At 36.9% G+C, this 19,185-nt stretch overlaps 2 protein-coding genes across 7 annotated transcripts in view; one reads left to right on the top strand and one right to left on the bottom strand.

Moving 5' to 3' along the window:
• Heph (hephaestin) overlaps positions 1-19,185 on the bottom strand; it is a 251,830-nt gene that overhangs the window by 199,359 nt on the left and 33,286 nt on the right. The window lies entirely within an intron of this gene.
• Positions 1-19,185, top strand: part of Hsf3 (heat shock transcription factor 3) — a 52,684-nt gene that overhangs the window by 30,260 nt on the left and 3,239 nt on the right. Inside the window, exons 6-10 of the mRNA XM_003752067.6 lie at positions 795-856; positions 2,216-2,300; positions 2,502-2,632; positions 7,530-7,745; positions 9,411-9,510. Of these exons, the coding sequence (XP_003752115.1) occupies positions 795-856; positions 2,216-2,300; positions 2,502-2,632; positions 7,530-7,745; positions 9,411-9,510 (594 nt within the window). The remainder of the gene's footprint in view (positions 1-794; positions 857-2,215; positions 2,301-2,501; positions 2,633-7,529; positions 7,746-9,410; positions 9,511-19,185) is intronic.

Here is a 19,185-nt window from a genome sequence, read left to right as displayed (position 1 = left end):
TTTTCTGTATCCATTCTTTTGTTGAAGGGCATCTGGGTTTTTTCCAGTGTCTGGCTATTATAAATAAGGCTGCAATGAACATAGTGGAGCACGTGTCTTTGTTATATGTTGGGACATCTTTTGGGTATATACCCAAGAGAGGTATAGCTGGGTCCTAAGGCAGTTCAATGTCCAATTTTCTGAGGAACCTCCAGACTGATTTCCAGAATGGTTGTACCAGTCTGCAATCCCACCAACAATGGAGGAGTGTTCCTCTTTCTCCACATCCTCGCCAGCATCTGCTGTCACCTGAGTTTTTGATCTTAGCCATTCTCTGGTGTGAGGTGAAATCTCAGGGTTGTTTTGATTTGCATTTCCCTGATCACTAAGGATGTTGAACATTTCTTTAGGCGCTTCTCATTCATTTGATATTCCTCAGCTGTGAATTCTTTGTTTACCACTATACCCCATTTTTATAGGGTTATTTGACTCTCTAGGGTCTGACTTCTTGAGTTCTTTGTATATTTGGATATTAGCCCTCTATCAGATGTAGGATTGGTAAAGATCACTTCCCAGTCTGTTGGTTGATGTTTAAAGGGGTCTTTGTTTTTCTTTTCTGGGAATTATTATTTTCTGGTGCTTTGTGCTTAAGTAGAAAATATTGACACTATGAAATCCTGTGAAAACCAGATGGTAATTATACAAAGTTAAAGTTCCACTTTCTGGAACCTCTCACAAGCTTTCTGCTTTATTGTTGTTTTCCCTAAATAATGGAAATGGTGTCATAGGTAAAAAATAGTCTCTGCTATTTTCAGGTACTCCATTTTATCTTGAATTTGATGAGTGAAAACCATACAGTACTAAAAAAGAGGAAAAGGTGAGTTTGCTGAGAAAGGCTCCTTATTCTCTTGGCTAAAATATTTTCTTTTACTGAGGTCCTATTTTTCTAGTTTCAAATATGTCTCGGTGCATGGAAAAAGTATGTGTCACTCACCACAGAAAAACAGTACCTACTAAGAAAAACAAAACACACCATTATCCAGCAATAAACCCACAATAAAATAGAATACCTGTTGACCACAAAACACTCCATCCTTTCTCCTTAGGAATGAATTATTTTCGGAAGTAAATGGACACATAGCACTCTACAAATTAATATATTAGTTCTTGTGAATATGAATAGAAAAACACGTAAGAAATCACACAGATTAATGGTTAGCATTAGGTTGCTGTGCAGGGAATAAAAGAGCGGAGCACATACAGAAAGGGGGATGAGAAAAGCAATACTAGAAGAAAGAAAAGGAAAGGCTATACAAGGTTTGTTAAAGACAAAAGTGAAAGAAGAAGACTATAAATATGCTCTCAAATAATATAGAACAGTCTCATTTCCAAGGAGGTAGATCCCCTGAAACCATGTAAACCAAATCAGGCTATGTTATTCTTGGAAGAGGTAAAAAAAAAAAAAGGAAGCAAGTGTACAAAGAAATGGGCAGGGATGGGGGAATATAGAATATGAATAGTGGGGGGGGCTGGCCGGCTATATTGTCATGAATATTATTTAAATACAGAAGAATGTGGCCTGAGTGAGTACCTGCAGCAAGGATGGAAGGCCAAACTTCACTGGACAGCTGACAGTGGGGCAAAAGTCTCTAACTAAAGATTTCTAATTAAATTTTTTAATATTGTTATAGTGTAAAGTGACAGCTTTCTAATTACATCTTTCTTCTTTTTAGTTTGCACTTCTACATGAGAAAGAATATTTCTATTTTCCTAATTATATCCAGTTAATGATTTCAGAGTAAAATCATATATTCATAATATACTTGAAGGATTTTAATACTTACTAAGATAGATCCATTAATAAGTGTATCTAGACATCATTATTGTTAACATTTACTTTGAATATAGTAAAATGCCACAAGATTTTTCTGTCTTTTGCCTGCCCCAGCTCTAAAATCAGGGATAATTCAAGGAACCTTTACTGTTTGCTTTAGTTTTAGATTAGAAGATTCAGTAAACATTTTAAACCTTTTGGCAGGTGGCTAACATGCAGGGATCCAAATGATCCCTAGCTCTTTTAAGTGAACTTAACCTCTGATTCTGAAACCTAAAGCACGGATTTCTAAAGGGAATCATAATGACAAAGGATGAATAAAACTCAGGTTCTCTACAGCAGAGCTGGCTGACCATTGCAACATTAATATAGCTTATGACAAGTTTGTGGGTCTCATTACAGGTCATTATCATTCATATCTGAAGCCTCAGATTCTGAATTGGATCATCAGTATCTCCATATTCCAGACGACAAGAAAAAGGAAGCTGTAAGATTTTGAAGCAAAACAGTGTTGGCAGACGGGTTCAGAATGAATTATTTGTTGTCAATGAAATTTCTAGCCCTAGTTCCTATCATTTTTATATAATTGCTAGTTTCAATAAGAATTGCACAAATTGTGGTCCAAGAAATATTAGATGTATACATAGAAGCATAACCAACTATCATTTTCTTTAACCTTTCTATTTAGATGGAGATATTAAAAGATGGTTATGAACTTATTGAAGACAAATATAAAAGTCTCCTTGATAGAGTCTTACCAATTTTAAAAGAACCCAAAAGTTTAATTTCATCTGCAGACCAGCCAAGTGGGGATGATGGGTAAGCAGGTTTTGTGGGCAATATATTAGTAATGAAACAGAATACTGGTGATATGTTAGCAATATATTATTCGTTTGTATATATTTATTATATAGTAGACTTGAACCATTAAAATGATTACTTCCTTTCATAAACAACAAAAAATATCTTCAAAGCAGTTTGACCTAAATTTCCTTACTACAGAACAGTAGTTCTTATATCACAACAGGATATATACATATATATTATATATATATATATTATTTTATATATGCATATATAATCTGCATGTTGATAAGCATTTGAAACTCTTACAGAGAAAAGAAGACACTTATAAAAATAGAAATAAGTTAAAGGCCTTAAGATAAAGTTCATTAGTAATCACCTAACACACAGAATTCCCTATGTTGAATGACTCAACTCTATAAAACATAAATTAGTATACATTACAAATTTAATAAATATACTAAGTACATATTTGAATGAAAAAAGGCCAAAAAAGTTGAGATTTTCAAGAATTAGAGCTGGATCAGTGAGTAAAGTGCTTGCTGTGGACCCCTGAGGACCTCAGTTTGGACCCCCAGCATCCACATAAAAGCTTTAAAACATTGCGATAAAACTCTATAACCCTATCCCTGAAGAAAGGAACCGGCCATAGCTTATAGACTCACTGACTAGCCAGTATAGTTTAAATAGCAAGCTTCACATTCAGTGGAAAGAGACTAACCCAATGAACAAGTTAGAAAGATATTTAATATTGGTCTCTGTTCTCCACATTTATATACATAAGCAAACATGCATGCATAGACCACATATCTACTGAATTGTTATTAGAATTTGTATATATATTAAATATTATAATTACATAATTTCTCCCTCCCCTTTCTTCCCACTAAGCCCTTTCACAATCCCATTTTCACTCTCCCATTCCTGGTTTCTTATTCTTTAATAGTTTTATATTTATGTATGCATTGAGTCTGTTTAGTGTTGTTTGTATGTATATGGTTTCAGATCTGACAACTTGGTATTGGATAACTATTTAAGGGGTTCATACCTAGGGAAGACTGATTTTCCCTCTTTCAAAAGCCATTAGGTTTCTGTTGTTCTTGTCTAAGCTGCAACCCATGAGATTTGCCCCTTTTCATTAGCAAGTCTGTGATGGCCTTGTTCAGGTCTCGTTTAGTCAGCCATTCCTGTTAAAGTATCACGAGTCAATCTTCCCTGTCACCTCTCGGGGACACAATCTCACAAAATAGTTCTTGGTCTTCTGGCTCTTAGTGTCTTTTGACCCCTTCTTTCACAGTGTTCCCTGAACCTTAGGTGCAGGCATTGTGTTACAAATGGATCCTTTGAGGATGTATACCCCACAATCAGTTCTCTGCATTTTGAAGAGTTGTGGGGTCTTTGAAATGGTTTCCTTTTGTTTCAAGGAAAAGCTTCATGGATGAGGAGTTAGAGTTATAAGTATTGTGGCATTAGATATCTAATATATAGTTAGAAATTATGCTGGCTCAGTAAACTGGTGTTTATTGGTCTATTATAATTCATGACTTTACTAGTTAGTAGTTGGTAGTTGAATACGTTTCTAATACCAGACATGATTTCTTTCCAGTAGAGCAGGCCTTAAATCCAATCAGACACATTTTAGTTACCACCAAAATGAGGGTGCCATTATTTAACCTTTAGGAATATCCATTCACTTTGGATACAGAACTTAGATCTTTTTATTTCATGAATACATTCTATGATTTCTTTCTAAATATAACATTTTAACTAATATTTAACAAAATTGTTTGTGTATACTATTTTTAAGTATGTTTTATTGATGGGAGACAACTAGATTTTAAGGTTTATTTGTTTAAATATTTAAAACATTAAATGTTTAGACATTTGTTTATACTGGTTGGTTGGTTGATTTTAAGATACGTCCTCACCATGTAGCCATATTTGTCCTGGAATTTACTGTGTTTATCAGGCTGGCCTAGAACTCATAGAAATATTCCCCCTTCTCCCTCCAAGTACAGAGATTAAAGGCATGTTCCACCATACCTGGCCTTGTTTAGACATTTAAAAACATCTATTTGTACACTTGGAAGTCCAGATGGAGTATTATAAACCTAGTACAGGAAGAAAACAATTTTATAAAGGAATGTCTAGCAAGGGGACTATGAAAGGAATAGCCTTCTAGTCACCATTTAGAAGGCATATATTTATAAAATAACTTAAGGCAATATCAAAAGAAACCCCAAGAGGTAGAATATTTAGGTAGGAGTGAAATATTTGAAGGAAAGTCATTATAGCAGTGAGCATGAATATACTATACCTACGACTATAAAGGAGATTAGCAAGCTGCTAAATCACTTGTATCCAAGAAATGTGTTTTCTTAAAGCAAAATATTAAGAAGATCATATTTTTAAACAACAAATTTGGAACAATAGCTCCTGAATTAAAATTTTATACCGAGATTGGATAGATGGGAGAGAAAGAGAGAGAGAGAGAGAGAGAGAGAGAGAGAGAGAGAGAGAGAGAGAGAGAGAGAGAGAGAGATGATATATTAAAGCCAACAGTGTGAAACCCATCTGGGTAGTAAGTGTCATGTCTGACAAATGGATACGGGTAAATATTCCCAACAGAAGGCACATTTCAAAATCAGAGTATACTGAAAAGCATTACTAAAGAAAGAAGTTAGTATATCTCAAACTTCTTGGCCTCTAAGGGCCACAAATTAAAAATTTCTCATATCTATAACTATACAAATTTATCTGAAAGTTAACTTGATAATTTGTCTTCTTAGGTTCAATGTGTAGATATTCAAATATTTGAGAGATTTCTCATTTTCAATTCAAAAATATGGAAAAAAAGGACACTAACAAAATATGATTATTGGATATGAGATTTTTTTGAAGAAAATTTATGTACATGGGTGTTTGCCTGCATGTGTGTCTGTGCACCAATTGTGTGCCTGGTCCCCATGGAAACCAGAAGATGGTGTTGGACCTCCTAGAACTGGAGTTACAGACAGTAATAAACCAACACATATTGGTGCTGAGAATTGAATCCAGATCTTCTAGACAGCAGCTAGTGCTATTGACCAGTGATCCATCTCTCTACCTCCTGATTATTCTACTGAAAAGATATCATTATTACTCTGATGAAATTAATCTCTGCTATAGTTATATACTAATCAGTGGAAATTTTAGGTTGCATTGTAGCTTTTATATCTTTTCCTGTATCTAAGCTTAAATAACTTGTTACATAATATATCAAAGAACTATATTATTTTACCTTTATAATTCCTCTCTTAAATGAGAAAATAGTGCCTATACTTCTCTCTCAATTAAAATTAAGGTGATACAGTTTTGTGTCAATTATAAATAGTATTCAGATATATATATATATATATATATATATATATGTATGTGTGTGTGTGTGTGTGTGTGTATTATTGGTTAATTGAAACACAGTAGATATAAGATATATATGTGAATACAGGTCATATTATAAAATTTCTACAGTTAAGTTTTATGCTCAGCTCTTTATAGTGCAGTTACTGTGTTTATTTGCCACCATAATCGTTCAGGACAGCATTTTCTTCTTTTATTGGATATCTTTTATTTACATTTAAATGTTATTCCCTTTCCCAGTTTCCCATCCATAAGCCCCCTATTCCACCCCTCCCCTTCTTCTGTACGGGTGTTCCCCCCCATAGACCCACCCTTTCTCTCCTCCCTGCCTTGATTTTCCCCTATCCTGGGGGATCCAGCCTTGGCAGGACCAAGGGCTTCTCCTCCCATTGGTGTCCAACAAGGCCATCCTGTGCTACATATGCAACTGGAGCCCTGGGTCTGTCCATATGTAATCTTTGGGTAGTGGTTTAGTCCCTGGGACTCTGGTTGGTTGGTATTGTTGTTCTTATGGGGTTGCAAACCCTTTCAGCTCCTTCAGTCCTTTAACTCCTCCAATGGGTACCCCCTCATGACAGCATTTTCATTACCCCAATATGAGTTTTCATTCCCATTTACAAAACGTATGTTGACTCTAAAATTTAAATTTAACTATTCTGGGCACTTTGTATGAATAGAATCATATAAGTGATCTTTTTTTTAAAGCTATCTCTTTTGATAAGTGATCTTTTGTGTTTGGTTTATTTTTCTTAGCATTTCTCCAGTGTTCATTTATGCCTCATCAAGGACTAATAGTTTATTTTTATTGCTAAATAATCATTTGGTCCACGAAGTATGTTAGATCATTGTGTCATATTTTATAAATGAAGTTAAAAGAGAGCACAATGGCACAATAAGAGTTTTTTTATCTGCCCCAGAGGGGGACAAAGAACTGACTGCCTCTGGATAAAGTGGAGGCAAGAGTGGCCCATAGGCACATGGCAGTTTATAAACATAAAATGGACACCACCCCACCCCCCAGTTCAGATCATGTGTTTAATTTTAACTAGACATGTTAATTAGGTGAGCCACAAAAGACTTTTGATTGCTGGACTTCAATTCTTTGATAGCTGGACCTTGGTGGTCAGCCTCAGGAGAAGCTAGTGTCCAAATAAGAGAACAGACCTTGGGGGCTAGCTTTAGGAATGTAGTCTAAGGGATTTTAGGAAGGCAGAGGGACTGGAGCAAAGGGACAAGGTCTGACAAAGCCATGTTAGCCACACTCAAGCTGGCTAGAGTCCCTTCAGGAAGGAAGAGAGGAAGGGAAAGAAGGTTGGACTGAGAGATGGCGGAGGCAGGCAGGATTAAGAGGTAACACAGGAGAGTAAAGAAGAGAGGAGGTGAGCAAACAAAAAAAAGTTTTTTATCTGATTATTGCAAATCTACTTATATAATATAAATAGACCTACTACAGGCCATGTGATTTTAATTCTTGCAACATGTTGAGTTACTATTTCTCTGCACTGTTTTGCAGAGAACACGCTGAAGTGTCCGTTCAGGATAAACCTACAGATGAAGAGTCGCTGACCATTCAGTTGGATTTGACCATACCAGTTTTACCAGAACAAATAACTCAAGAATCCGTTGAACAAGAACCTAAGGATATTTCTTTGGAATTAGATCTTTCTTCCCAGGATTCACCTTTGATGAAAGATGACTCAGACAATCTGTATAACAATATAATTAACAGGTATTCAGTGTCCTCCATCTTTAATCTAGGTATTCATTCACATGGTTTTGAAAAAAAATGTTTAATGCTATGCCAAGAGAAGCATGATGTGATTAAAGAAGCATTTCCCTTAAGCACCTCAATTCCTGATACTACCATTGAAAAGTACTCCTTATTTAGAAATGGACTAATGTGATATATTCATAATACATTCGCTGTTTCCCCTCTGGTTTTAAATGAGAACCCAGCATTTCCAGTGTAAAATACTCCACCCTGTACCCAGCATTATCTCTGATATTAGAGTCAAACTTCCTGCTTGGAACAGAACTATAAGAAAAAAGAAGAAATGTCTTCATTTCCTGAAACTTGAAGGTTGTGTATACTTCAGCAAAACTCCTACTAAGTTGGAGCCACAAAGGCTCTATTGTCAGCACATCTCTGTCCTGGGGATGTCTGCCTAAGTTTCACCTTCATCAGCAGTGCTTACAATTGTCTCTTTGAGTGCTTTATCATCTTATATTTGTGTATTTCATTACTGGCTCTCATTTATTGCCTAACCTCAGAAGGACAAAGATCACATCTAGTTCCTAAAAGACATGATATATAAATATTCTCTTGACAAACACACCCAAAAGAGCTTCCTCAGCTTGACCCCAAAATAAACTGTAGACTCTTAGACATGCACATGAAGTAACGCCTCTAGACACTAAAATAACCTATCTTTTAGTGTATGGAATCTCACCAGATCCATAATAAACCATGACGATGACAGTATTGATTAGGATGATTATTTTGAGCTGGATTAGCATTGATATACTTGGTCATTCAAGCTGAATCCAAGATCTCCACGATTAAGAAAGGTATAGGGAGAAACAAAGGGTTCCTCTGCTATTGGCATACAGGAATTTAATAGCCTCTTAAGGTCAAGTTGAGATTGTCATTGATTACAATGATTGATATAAGTACAAATGTTTCTCAGAACACTGGTTTCCCTAATGAATGACCAAATGCAGTGAAGAGCCTCAGAAGGAAAGTAAAAAATGTGTAACAACTTTGCTTACTGACAGCTAATAATAATAAGTGTGTGTCCCACTTACCCAAATATCTGACTCTCTTCTTTTGATGAGATTCAGACTAATGATAGAGAGGAATCAAGTCATTTCTAAGGCTAAATTTGAGTTTTTACAATCTCATAAATAGAAATATATTTTAGTCCTTTGGGGTCAGCTAGTCATATTGTTGTGGTACCTTGAATCTTAGCTTTCCAAGATAGCAATTTATTATCTTTAATTTGTATTAAATTCTCAAAACATACAGTTCTGTGGCTATTGACAGCTTCCTTGGTTTGAAAAGTGCTCCCTATTTAGAAATGGACGAATGTGATCTTTTTCTTCCATCCTGTTCTGGAGTTCACCAGGTTGAAACGTCTGGAATTTCACTGTGAAGTGGGCTCCTCTGGGTTATAACTGCTGTAATCTATTCTGAAATATTACAGCAGTAGACTATAGAGTCTGTAACTGAAAAGTGCAAAAAGGGCAATATTGGTTTATGGCTTCTTAGTTGAGAACCTGGCATAATCTTTTCAATTTATTGTCTGTTGGATTTTTCTGAATGATGGTTTCTTAGAAGTAGTAATCCCTTGGTTTGCATCTACATTCAATCCCCATTCTGTGTTTCTCATTGAAGGGATAAAATGAATGTGAATCATACTGAAGGAAATTTGTTAGAGCTAAATTCGATACTATCTTGGAAGGGAGTGGATTATGATTCTGATCATTTCAGTGAGGTAAGCTCATCAACTCAAATTTGTGATTTTCCTGCCTTTATATGGATTGCTCCAAAAGTACAATGATATATAGAAATTAGCACAGAAAACATCAAGCTGTGAATGTCAGAAAACTTGTGCTTTTACCTTGGCCTTTCCAATTCAGTATATTTCATGTTTGCCTAGTTTTCAGAAAACATTGTTTTTCTTCCTTATAGCAAGAACACAATTTGTCTTTACATGGTAGCTCTCCCTTCTCTCATAACTTAAAATAGTAAATATTAAAGTATTCCATGATATAAGGTTACAATATTTCGCTTAAAGTGATTTTATGATTCCAAAGGTTTTATTTTTACAGTATATACCAGTGATGTACAAAATCTCTTATTATGATATCTAGATGTTTAGATGTTTATTTATGTTATTCTGTTTAGAGAATCTTTCTTGTAATTTCTTTTCAGCCTGTCTGCTATGAGCTTCCTATTTTAATAAAGAACAAATATGAACTTTACTCAATATGGATATCATGGCAGAAATCAATATGAGATACATGTCTCTTCTTTTTATTCTTTTTTATGCATCATCTGTTCATACATTGGTGAATATAGCAGAGTAAATTATTAGCAGAACATTTTTGAATTAAATGAATGGTATAAGATTAAGGTACACTGTGTTCTTTCATTGACTTATTTACATTTCTCAAGTGCCTTAATATGGATTAATTATAAAACTTGTACATTATATTGTGTTTTCAAGATTTTAATACTTTAAGGTACTTACATTAGAAACCCATCCAGTCAAGTACAAATCCTTTGTTCACACATTTACAGAGTAACTACAGGTAATTAATAATCAGCAAGCTTTATAAAATGTCACAATTATTTATAATACATTCATACAGTCCCTGCTAATTGGGATGCTGATACAGGAGAATCTCATGAGTCCAGGAGTTCAAGGCCAGCCTAGACCTTATCTCAAAAAGGTTTTTTGGGAGGTTTTCTTTTGTTTTTGTTTTTGTTTTCTTTTCTTTTTTTTGTTTTTTTATTTTTTGACATATGCTCCTTAACAAACTTGTTTTCCTTGGCAATTTGTTTACGTTACACAGAGACTCTTATTATATTCTACACTACATGCTCATAACTGGGAAAATATGTTAAGTTTAATTGGCTTTTACAGTGAAGATATCCTGAAATAACACACTTTTCTTGAGAACTTGCCTCAAGTGAACAAGGGAAGACTGAAAAGTAAACTAATATATTTGCTAATATTCTTTTCACCAGTTATCAGTTCCATGTGACACTTTCTTTTTTAATTATTTGTTTATTTACTTCCCAACTGCTGCCCCCCTCCTATTCCCCTCTCACAGAGTCCTTACCTCATCCACCCTCCCCTTTGCCTCTGAGAAGTTGGGGCTCCGTTTAGTATATCTCTCCACACTGGCACTTTCATACACACCTAATTTTGATTGATTCTCCCTGCCACATTCCCCTTTCATTTTTATCCCTCCCTCTCATTCTTTCTGTTGTGCACTATTTGCCCCTAGCATTCCTCTTCTACTTCCTTCCATTGTCTTTCCCTGTGCCAATCCCTTAAAGCCTCTTGAATTGCTTTTTGCATTCTAATGGACCCTTTTCTAGTTTCTTGAACTTTACCAATATTTACTTCTATTATAATACATCTATTTAACAGTTAGAGTGTAGGATCCATATATGAGAAAGAACATGTGATATTTGGTTTTCCAGTTACATATATTGTCCTATTAATTTAATTATTCTTTATGAACAAGGTAATTCATTGAGAGACTCATCAGCCAAAGTGGGGGTGGGAAGCAAGAACAAGACTGAAGTAGTAAGACTGACATAACATTATTATCACCACATTACCCATATTTTACCCATTTAAAAAAACAGAATACCACCCCTTTCTCTTATGCCATAGGTTTATAGCTGTGTGTGAAAATATTTCAAGGGGCAGTCTGCATTTTAGTCTCTGACTCAGCCAAATATCTGAATACTAAATGTCCTACTATATTAATATTGGATCATTAACCCAAATTTTATCATAGAAAAACTGACTTTCATTTTTTTATTTATTTATGTTTTAAGTGTTGTCTCCCTTCCTGATCTCTCTTCTGTAAACCCCTCTCCCCAACGTTCCTCCCCTTTGCCTCTAAGAGGGTGCTTACCCACCCACTCATGGCTCAACCCTCCAGCATCCACCTTCACTGGGGCAACAAGCTTCCACAGGAACAAGCACCTCCCTTCCCGTTGATGCCAGATAAGGCAATTCTCTGATATACATGTAGCGGGAGCCATGGACCCACACATGTATACTCTTTGGTTGGTCCCTGGGAGCTCTAATGAGTCTGGTTGTTTGGTATTGTTCTTCCTATGGGGTTGCAATGCCCTTCAGATTCTTCAGCCCTTCCCTTAACTCCTCCTTTGGGATCGCCGGGATCAGTCCAACGGTTGGCTGTGAGTATCCCTATCTGTCTTAGACAGGCTCTGGCAGAACCTCTCAGAGGACAGCCATACCAGGCTCCTGTCTGCAAGCACTTCTTGGCATCAATAGTGTCTGTGTTTGGTGTCTGAGGATGGAATGGATCCCCAGGTAGGGCCGTCTCTGGATGGCCTTTCTTTCAGTCTCTGCTCCATTTTTTTTTGTTACTGCAGTTCTTTAGATGCAAACAATTCTGGGTTAAAAGTTTTGAGATGGGTAGGTGGCCCCATCACTCCACTGGGGGCCATGTCGATCTACTGGAGGTAGTCTCTTCAGGATTTATCTCCCTTCTGTTGAATATTTTGGTTAATGTCCTCCTCATTGGGTACTGGGAGCCTCTCTCATCCCTGGTGTCTGGGACTTTGTACTGGTTTCCCAAATTCCACCCCCCCCCTCTGCTATTTATTTCTATTCATTCTCCTGGCCCTCTGGACTTTCTCTTCCTATACCTGGGCCTGCTCCTCTCCTTCTTTCCCCCCTCCCCTCTCCCAACCAGATTATTTAGTTCCCCTTTCTAAGTGGAATTAAAGCATCCACACTTTGGCCATTCTTTTGGTTAAGCTGCATATGGTCTATGAATTGTATTGTGCATATTCTGAGCATTTGGGCTAATGAATTGGGCTATGCAATAGCCAGAGGGTTTTTTTTCTGGAAATTAAAAGAGAAATACAAAAAAATGGGCATGTAGTTTTTTTTAAACTGTCTTTATTAAAATCTTCCTCAGCCTGGTATGGCATACACCTTTAATTCAAGCACTTGGGAGGCAGAGGCAGAAGGATCTCTGTGGGTTCAAGGTCAGCCTGGCCTATAGAGTGAATTCTAGTACAGGCAGGAGTACATAGAGAAACTCTGCCTCAAAACAAACAAAACAATCTTCCTTGCTGAGTGAAGGTAGATGCATGGAAAGAGTTAAAGGGATAGAACTTGGGAGGGGCTGGGGGGAAGTAAGTCATGTAATTATGTATTAATTACATATAATAATAATAATAATAAAATAATATAATGAAAGATATAAAATAATAAAATTAAAAGAAAATCCTGACTTACTTACAAATAATAAGGTAACACAATTCCACCTAGACAACTGTCTTTAAAAGTATACTTGCAGATCTTTGTCTTAAATTAGTAAAACCTTCTTATTGTTGCTGTTTTAAGAGAAAAATAGAAAATCCTGTGGGGGACAAAGCTGAACTCCCAGAACTGCGGACAATGTTGAGAGTTCAGAGGAGATGGCCACTTCTCCCCAATTCTTCTCACATTCATGCCCCAAGAAGAAAATGCATAGTGGCCTCTGGATACAGGAATAAAGGAGCAGTCAGTAGCAGGAATCTGCTGGTTTCTGCCTGCGCCTGGAACTGAACTGAAACAGTCCCACAGCTCCCTGCACCCAGATCCCATGGAGGAGAAAACTAGACCCTCAGGATGGCAGACAATCCTGAGAAATCGGAGGAGAAAACTACTTTCTGCCCACATTCCTGACCCAAGAGGAAACCACCTAGTGACACCTGTGCCCTCTGGGCACGGGGACCTAGGAGCAGTCAGGAGCAGGACCCTTCAGGTTTCTGCCTGCACCTACAGCTGAAAGCCAGTCGCCAAGAGTGCATACACACTTGAGAGTAGAGGTAAGACAAACTCTTCTGAACCAAGCAACCAATCTGGAGGATTCAGATCACGCAAACCCAGAAGCAGCTCTCTGTTCCCAGATCCAGCTGAAATAAAGCAGATCTACAGGAGTGCTAACACACAGGTCAACAGGAGGATCAAGCTACTGTCAGAGACAGCAGGACAAGCTAAACTAAAGACAACCTGATGGTGAGAGGCAAGGGCAGGAACCTAAGCAACAGAAACCAAGACTATTTTGCATCATCAGAGCCCAGTTCTCCCACCAAAGCAAATACTGGATAACCAAACACACTGGAAAAGCAAAATGTGATTTTAAAATCATATCTTACAATGATGATACAGGACATAAATAACTCCCTTAAAGAAATACAGGAAAACAAGTAGAAGCCGTTAAAAGGAAACACAAAAAATCCCTTAAAGATTATCGGAAAACACAACTGAACAGGTAAAGGAATTGAACAAAACTGTCCAGGATTTAAAAATGGAAGTAGAAACAATAAAGAAAGCATGAAGGGAGACAACCCTGGAGTTAGAAAACCTAGGGAAGAGATCAGGAGTCATACATGCAAGCATCTTCAACACAATACAAGAGATAGAAGAGAGAATCTCAGGGGAAGATGATAGCATAGAAAACATTGACAATATAATCAAAGAAAGTGTAAAACACAAAAAGCTCCTAGCTCAAAACATACAGGAAATCCAGGACACAATGAGAAGATCAAACCTAAGGATAAAAGGTGTAGAAGAGAGTGAAGACTCCCAACATAAAGGGCCAGTAAATATCTTCAACAAAATTATAGAAGAAAATTTCCCTAACCTAAATAAAGAGATGCCCATAAACATACAAGAAGCATTCAGAACTCCAAATAAATAAGACCAGAAAAGAAATTCCTGCTGTCACATAGTAGTCAAAACAACAAATGCACAAAACAAAGAAAGAATATTAAAAGCAGTAATGGAAGAAAGGTCAAGTAACATATAAAGGCAGACCTATCAGAATTACACCAGGCCTCTCACCAGAGGCTATGAAAGCCAGAAGATCCTGGGCAGATGTCATACAGACCCTAAGAGAACACAAATGCCAGTCCAGGCTACAATATCCAGCAAAAGTCTCAACTAACATAGAAGGAGAAATCAAGACATTCCATGTCAAAATTTACTCAATCTCTTTCTACAAATCCAGCCCTACAAAGGATAATAGATGGAAAATTCCAACACAAGGAGGGAAACTACACCATAGAAGAAGCAAGAAAGTAATCTTGAAACAAAACCAAAAGAAGAAACACATATAAACATAATTCCACCTCTAACAACAAAGAAAACAGGAAGCAACAATCACGATTCCTTAATATCACTTAACATCAATGAACTCAATTCCCCAATAAAAAGACATAGACTAACAGACTAGATACATAAAGAGGACCCAGAATTTTGCTGCATACAGGAAACACACCTCAGAGACAAAGACAGACACTACCTCAGAATAAAAGGCTGGAAAACAACTTTCCAAGCAAATGGTCTGAAGAAAAAAGCTGGAGTAGCTATACTAATATGGAATAAAATCGGCTTTCAATCAAAAGTTATCAAAAAAGATAAGGAAGGAGACTTCATATTCATTAAAGGAAAATTACACAAAAATAAACTTGCAATCCTAAATATCTGTGTTCCAAATGCAAGGGCAGGTACATTCATAAAAGAAACCTTACTAAATCTCAAAGCACAAATTGCACCTCACGAAGTAATGGTAGGAGATTTCAACACCACACTCTCATCAGTGGGTATATCATGGAAACAGAAATTAAACAGAGACATAGAGATACTAACAGAAGTTATGAATGAAATGGATTTAACAGGTATATATAGAATATTTCATCCTAAAACAAAAGAATATACCTTCATCTCAGCACTGCATGGTACCTTCTCCAAAATTGACCATATAATCAGTCACAAAACAAGCCCCAACAGATACAAGAAGATTGAAATAATCCCATACATCCTATCAGATCACCACGGACTAAGACAATAACAACCAAAATGATAGAAAGCCTACATATACATGGAAGTTGAACAACGCTCTTCTCAATGATAACTTGGTCAAGGAAGAAATAAGAAAAAAAAACAAAGACTTTTTTAGAATTTAATGAAAATGAAATCACAATATCCCCAAACTTACGGGACACAATAACAGCAGTGCTAGGACAAAAACTCATAGCTCTGAGTGCCCCCAAAAAGAACCAGGAGAGAGCATACATCAGTAGCTTGACAGCACACCTGAAAGCTCTAGAACAAAAAGAAGCAAATACACCCAAGAGGAGTAGAAGGCAGGAAATAATCAAACTCAGGGCTGAAATCAACCAAGTAAGAAGAGAAAGGACTATACAAAGAATCAACAAAACCAGGAGCTGGTTCTTTGAGAAAATCAACAAGATAGATAAACCCTTAACCAGACTAACCATAGGGCACAGAGAGTGTATCCACATTAACAAAATCAGAAATGAAAAGAGAGACATAACCATAGAATCTGTGGAAATTCAAAAATCATCAGATCCTACTGTAAAACTGGAAAATCTGGAGGAAATGGACAATTTTCTACGCAAATAAGAGGTACCAAATTTATGTCAGGATCAGATAAACCTTCTAAATAGTCCCATAACTCCTAAAGAAAAAGGAGCAATTATTAAAAGTCTCCGAACCAAGGAGAGCCCATGTTCAGATGGGTTCAGTGCAGAATTCTATCAGACCTTCATAGAAGACCTCATACCAATACTGTCCAAACTATTCCACAAAGTAGAAACAGACAGAGCACTACCCAATTCCTTCTATGAAGCCACAATTACACTTATACCTAAACCACACAAAGACCCAAAAAAAGAAAGAGAACTTCAAAAGAATTTCCTTTATGAATATTGACACAAAAATACTCAACAAAATTCTCACAAAACAAATCCAAGAACACATCAAAACAATCATCCATCATAATCAATTAGGCTTCATCCCAGGAATGCAAGGATGTTACAATATATGGAAATCCATCAATGTAATTCACTATATAAACAAATTCAAAGAAAAAACCCAATGGTCATTTCATTAGATGCTGAGAAAGCATTTGACAAAATTCAACACCCCTACATGATAAAAGTCCTGGAAAGGTCAGAAATTCCATGCCCAGAGCTAAACATAGTGAAAGCCATATACAGCAAAGCAGTAGCTAACATTAAACTAAATGGAGAGAAACTTGAAGTAATCCCACTAAAATCAGGGACTAGACAAGGGTGCCCACTCTCTCCTTACTCATTCAATATAGGACTCTTAAGTCCTAGCCAAAACAATCAGACAACAAAAGGATGTCAAAGAGATAAAATTGGAAAGGCAGAACTCAAAATATCAGTATTTGCAGATGATATGATAGTATACTTAAGTGACCCCAAAAGTTCCACCAGAGAACTACTAAGCCTGATAAACAACTTCAGCAAAGAGACTGGGTATAAAATTAAGTCAAACAAATCCTTCCTCTACTCAAAGGTTAAATAGGCTGAGAAAGAAATATGGGAAATGACACTTTTCACAATAGTCCCTAATAACATAAAGTACCTTGGTGTGACTCTAACCTAGCAAGTGAAAATCTGTATGACAAGAACTTTAAGTCTCTGAGGAAAGACATTGTAGAAGATCTCAAAAGATGGAAACATTCCATGCTCATAGATTGGCAGGAGTAACATAGTAAAAATGTCCATTTTGCCAAAAGCAATCTACAGATTCAATGCAATCCCCATCAAAGTTGCAATTCATTTCTTCATAAAGCTAAAAAGAGCAATTTGAAAATTCATTTGGAATAATAAAAAACCCAGGACAGCAAAAATTATCCTCAACAATAAAAGAACTTCTGGGTGAATCACGATCCCTGACCTCAGGCAGAGCAATACTGATTTAAAAAAAAAAAACCACCTGTATGGTATTGGTACAGAGAGAGGCAGGTAGATCAGTGGAATAGAATTGAAGACCCAGAAATGAACCCACATATCTATGGTCACTTGATCTTTGACAAAGGAGCTAAAGCCATCCTGTGGGGGAAAAGATAGCATTTTCAGCAAATGGTGCTGGTTCAACTGGACGTCAGCATGTAGAAGAATGCAGATCGATCCATGCTCATCACCCTGTACAAAGCTTAAGTCCAAGTGTATCAAGGACCTCCACATCAAACCAGATACACTCAAACTAATAGAAGAAAAAGTGGGAAAGCATCTCAAACACATGTGCCCTGGAGAAAATTTCCTGAACAAAACCCAATGGCTTATGCTCTAAGATGAAGAATCGACAAATGGGATCTCCTAAAACTGCAAAGCTTTTGTAAGGCAAAGGACCCTGTCATTAGGACAAAATGGCAACCAACAGATTGGGAAAAAGATCTTTACCAATCCTACAACTGACAGAGAGCTAATATCCAAAATATACAAAGAACTCAAGAAATAAGACTCCAGAGAGCCAAATAACCCTATTGAAAAATGGGGTACAGAGATAAACAAAGACTTCTCAACTGAGGACTATCGAATGGCTGACAAGTGCCTATAGAAATGTTCAACATTCTTAGTCATCAGGGAAATGCAAATCAAAACAACCTTGAGATCCTACCTCACACCAGTGATGGCTAAGGTCAAAACTCAGGTGACAGCAGATGCTGGTGAGGATGTGGAGAAAGAGGAACGCTCCTCCATTGTTGGTGGGATTGCAGACTGGTACAACCACTTTGGAAATCAGTCTGGCAGTTCCTCAGAAAATTGGACATTGAACTACCTGAGGACCCAGCTATACCTCTTCTGGGCATATACCCAAAAGATGCTCCAACATACAACAAAGAAACATGCTATGTTAATAGCAGCCTTGTTTATAATAGCCAGAAGCTGGAAAGAACCCAGATGCCCTTCAACAGAGGAATGGATACAGAAAATGTGGTACATCTACACAATGGAATACTTCTCAGCTATCAAAAACAATGACTTCATGAAGTTTATAGGCAAATTGATTGAACTAGAAAATATCATCCTGGGTGAGGTAACCTAATCACAGAAAAACACACATGGTATGCACTCATTGATAAGTGGCTATTAGCCCAAAAGCTTGCATTACCTAAGATAAATATACAGACCACATGAAGCTCAAGAAGAAGGATGACCAAAGTACAGATGCTTCACTTCTTAAAAGGGGGAACAAAAATATTCATAGGAGGGGATAGGGAGCCAAAGTTTAGAGCAGAGGCTGAAGGAACACCCATTCAGAGCCTGCCCCACATGTGACCCATATATATACAGCCACCAAAACTAGACAAGATGGATGAAGCTAAGAAGTGCAATCTGACAGGAGCCGGATATAGCAGTCTTTGGAGAGGCACAGCCACAGCATGTCAAATACACAGGCAAATGCTAGCAGCAAACCATTGACCTAAGAATGGGATACCTGTTGGAGTAATTAGAGGAAGGATTGAAGGAGCTAAAGGGGCTTGCAACCCCATAAGAACAACAATGCTAACCAACCAGAGCTCCCAGGGACTAATCCACTACCCAAAGACTGACCCATGGC

Source organism: Rattus norvegicus, chromosome X (assembly GCF_036323735.1).
Source record: "Rattus norvegicus strain BN/NHsdMcwi chromosome X, GRCr8, whole genome shotgun sequence".
NCBI classification, from domain to species: Eukaryota; Metazoa; Chordata; class Mammalia; order Rodentia; family Muridae; genus Rattus; species Rattus norvegicus.
The sequence above is the reverse complement of the archived record's forward strand: the minus strand, read 5'-3'. Positions and strand labels throughout refer to the sequence as shown.